General features: G+C 36.4%; 1 protein-coding gene across 1 annotated transcript; it reads left to right on the forward strand.

Annotated features, from left to right (window-relative positions):
- The first annotated feature begins 924 nt into the window (after window positions 1-924).
- Window positions 925-1,341, forward strand: SARC_15438 (hypothetical protein). Its single transcript, XM_014290440.1, has one exon. The coding sequence runs from the start codon at window positions 992-994 to the stop codon at window positions 1,325-1,327; it is 336 nt and encodes a 111-aa protein (XP_014145915.1). The 5' UTR covers window positions 925-991; the 3' UTR covers window positions 1,328-1,341.
- The last annotated feature ends 407 nt before the right edge of the window (window positions 1,342-1,748 follow it).

The following is a 1,748-nucleotide window of genomic DNA, read 5'->3' on the forward strand; positions in this document are numbered from 1 at the left end:
ATATATATATACTATATATATATATATATATATATATATATATATATATATATATATATATATATATATATATATATATATATATATATATATATATATATATATATATATATATATATATATATCTATCTATCTATAATACCTATATACATAGAATACCTATATACATACATGCATTTCTTATCCACCATATACACACACTTGCATATATGCATACACGCGGACATACTTACATGCAGACATACATACGAGCATACATACAAATAGGTATACATGTACCCATCACCAAAAACATGCACAGTACCGTAGCCTCCCGCGCCAGCGCCCTGTCCGTAGTTTGGTGGTGGGTAAGACATGTTCAGTACTTATCTGTGGTAACTTAGGAGAGTTGGTTTGAAGTCTCGATTGTTACCGCATAGTGTATAATAATATATGACATATGTACGTATGTTTACTTCCCTGGAAAATGCACCAGAGCGCAGCTGAAGTGAAAAACTGATAAGGATGTGATTGCGTAAAGATGCAAAAATAAATTTGCCATAGATATGAGTCATCACTGCTCAATATATCCCGTATCCGAGTATACTGTTTTTAAATAGGGTGTATGTACCGTGTAATCATCTAGTATCTTCCTCACGGTATCATATTATTTTATATGCCACAGGTATTTTTTTAGTCATCACTTTTCTATACAAATATGTCGCCGTCGCGCGCTGCCTAAATTTTATGACACCTAAAACTCTTGTGATACTTGTACAAGTGTGTGTTTTAGTTACAATTAAGCATATTTACATACCTATATTAGTTCGATACTTGCAATTACAACTAGCTACATACACACGCAGAGACTACTCGGTACAATAGGGTTTGCTGCCGATCATTTTTGTTTCAGAATTAACCTATTACAACAGTCTATATATACGCAATTATAAGTACTGCACCTGAACTGAAAGTCCCAGGGTATCTACAGGGATCAATCCCCGGGAAGAAAATGGTACAACAGGCCGACATCCCCATAGAGGGTACACACACGATCACTGCACACGATATAGGCATAGTTAATGTGCGTGCAAATGCCACAGGCACGCATGCCCATGACGAAATAAACGAAGCTGTTAAGTACGTAGATACATTGAGCTACGACACGCTGAAGGAATTGGTTGCACTGTTACCTGGAATATGGGCCAAGCGCAAAGACGACGAAATAAACAGAGCCAAACACGCACGTGTGGGTGCCTTCATTGCCCGCAACGAGAGAGTCTACTGTAGACTGAGAGACCACAGCCGACCATCTCATTCCGGTATGCATGTGCCAGCTCTATACTAAGCAGTATGCAGGCGTAGTACTGTTATTGATTCGTGTTATTGTGTCATTTTGGTGGCTTGTTTTCCGCCCGTAATGGGAACGTTGATTATAGGTTACGGGAAAACATGCGACCATATCAATGTCACTTGGTATATTTGTGCGAGCACTACCAATAAATGCACCATATAACCTGTTGTATACTGACCAGTAGAGATTCAGTTTCTCAGTTGTCAGATACATTTGTCGTGTGAGGTATGTATACACACCAGAGTAGACTGATACATGTATATTATACATGCACGTTCTATATATATATATATATATATATACATAGTATATATATCATATATGTATGTATATATATATATATACATATATATATGTATGAACACATATATATATACATACATACATACTCACACACACACACACACACACACAC

This window comes from Sphaeroforma arctica (genome assembly GCF_001186125.1).
Source record: "Sphaeroforma arctica JP610 unplaced genomic scaffold supercont1.6120, whole genome shotgun sequence".
Lineage (NCBI taxonomy): Eukaryota > Ichthyosporea > Ichthyophonida > Sphaeroforma > Sphaeroforma arctica.

Bases quoted from the DNA above. Each gene is read 5' to 3' on its own strand.
- SARC_15438 (XM_014290440.1), top strand. From the start codon at position 992: ATGGTACAACAGGCCGACATCCCCATAGAGGGTACACACACGATCACT.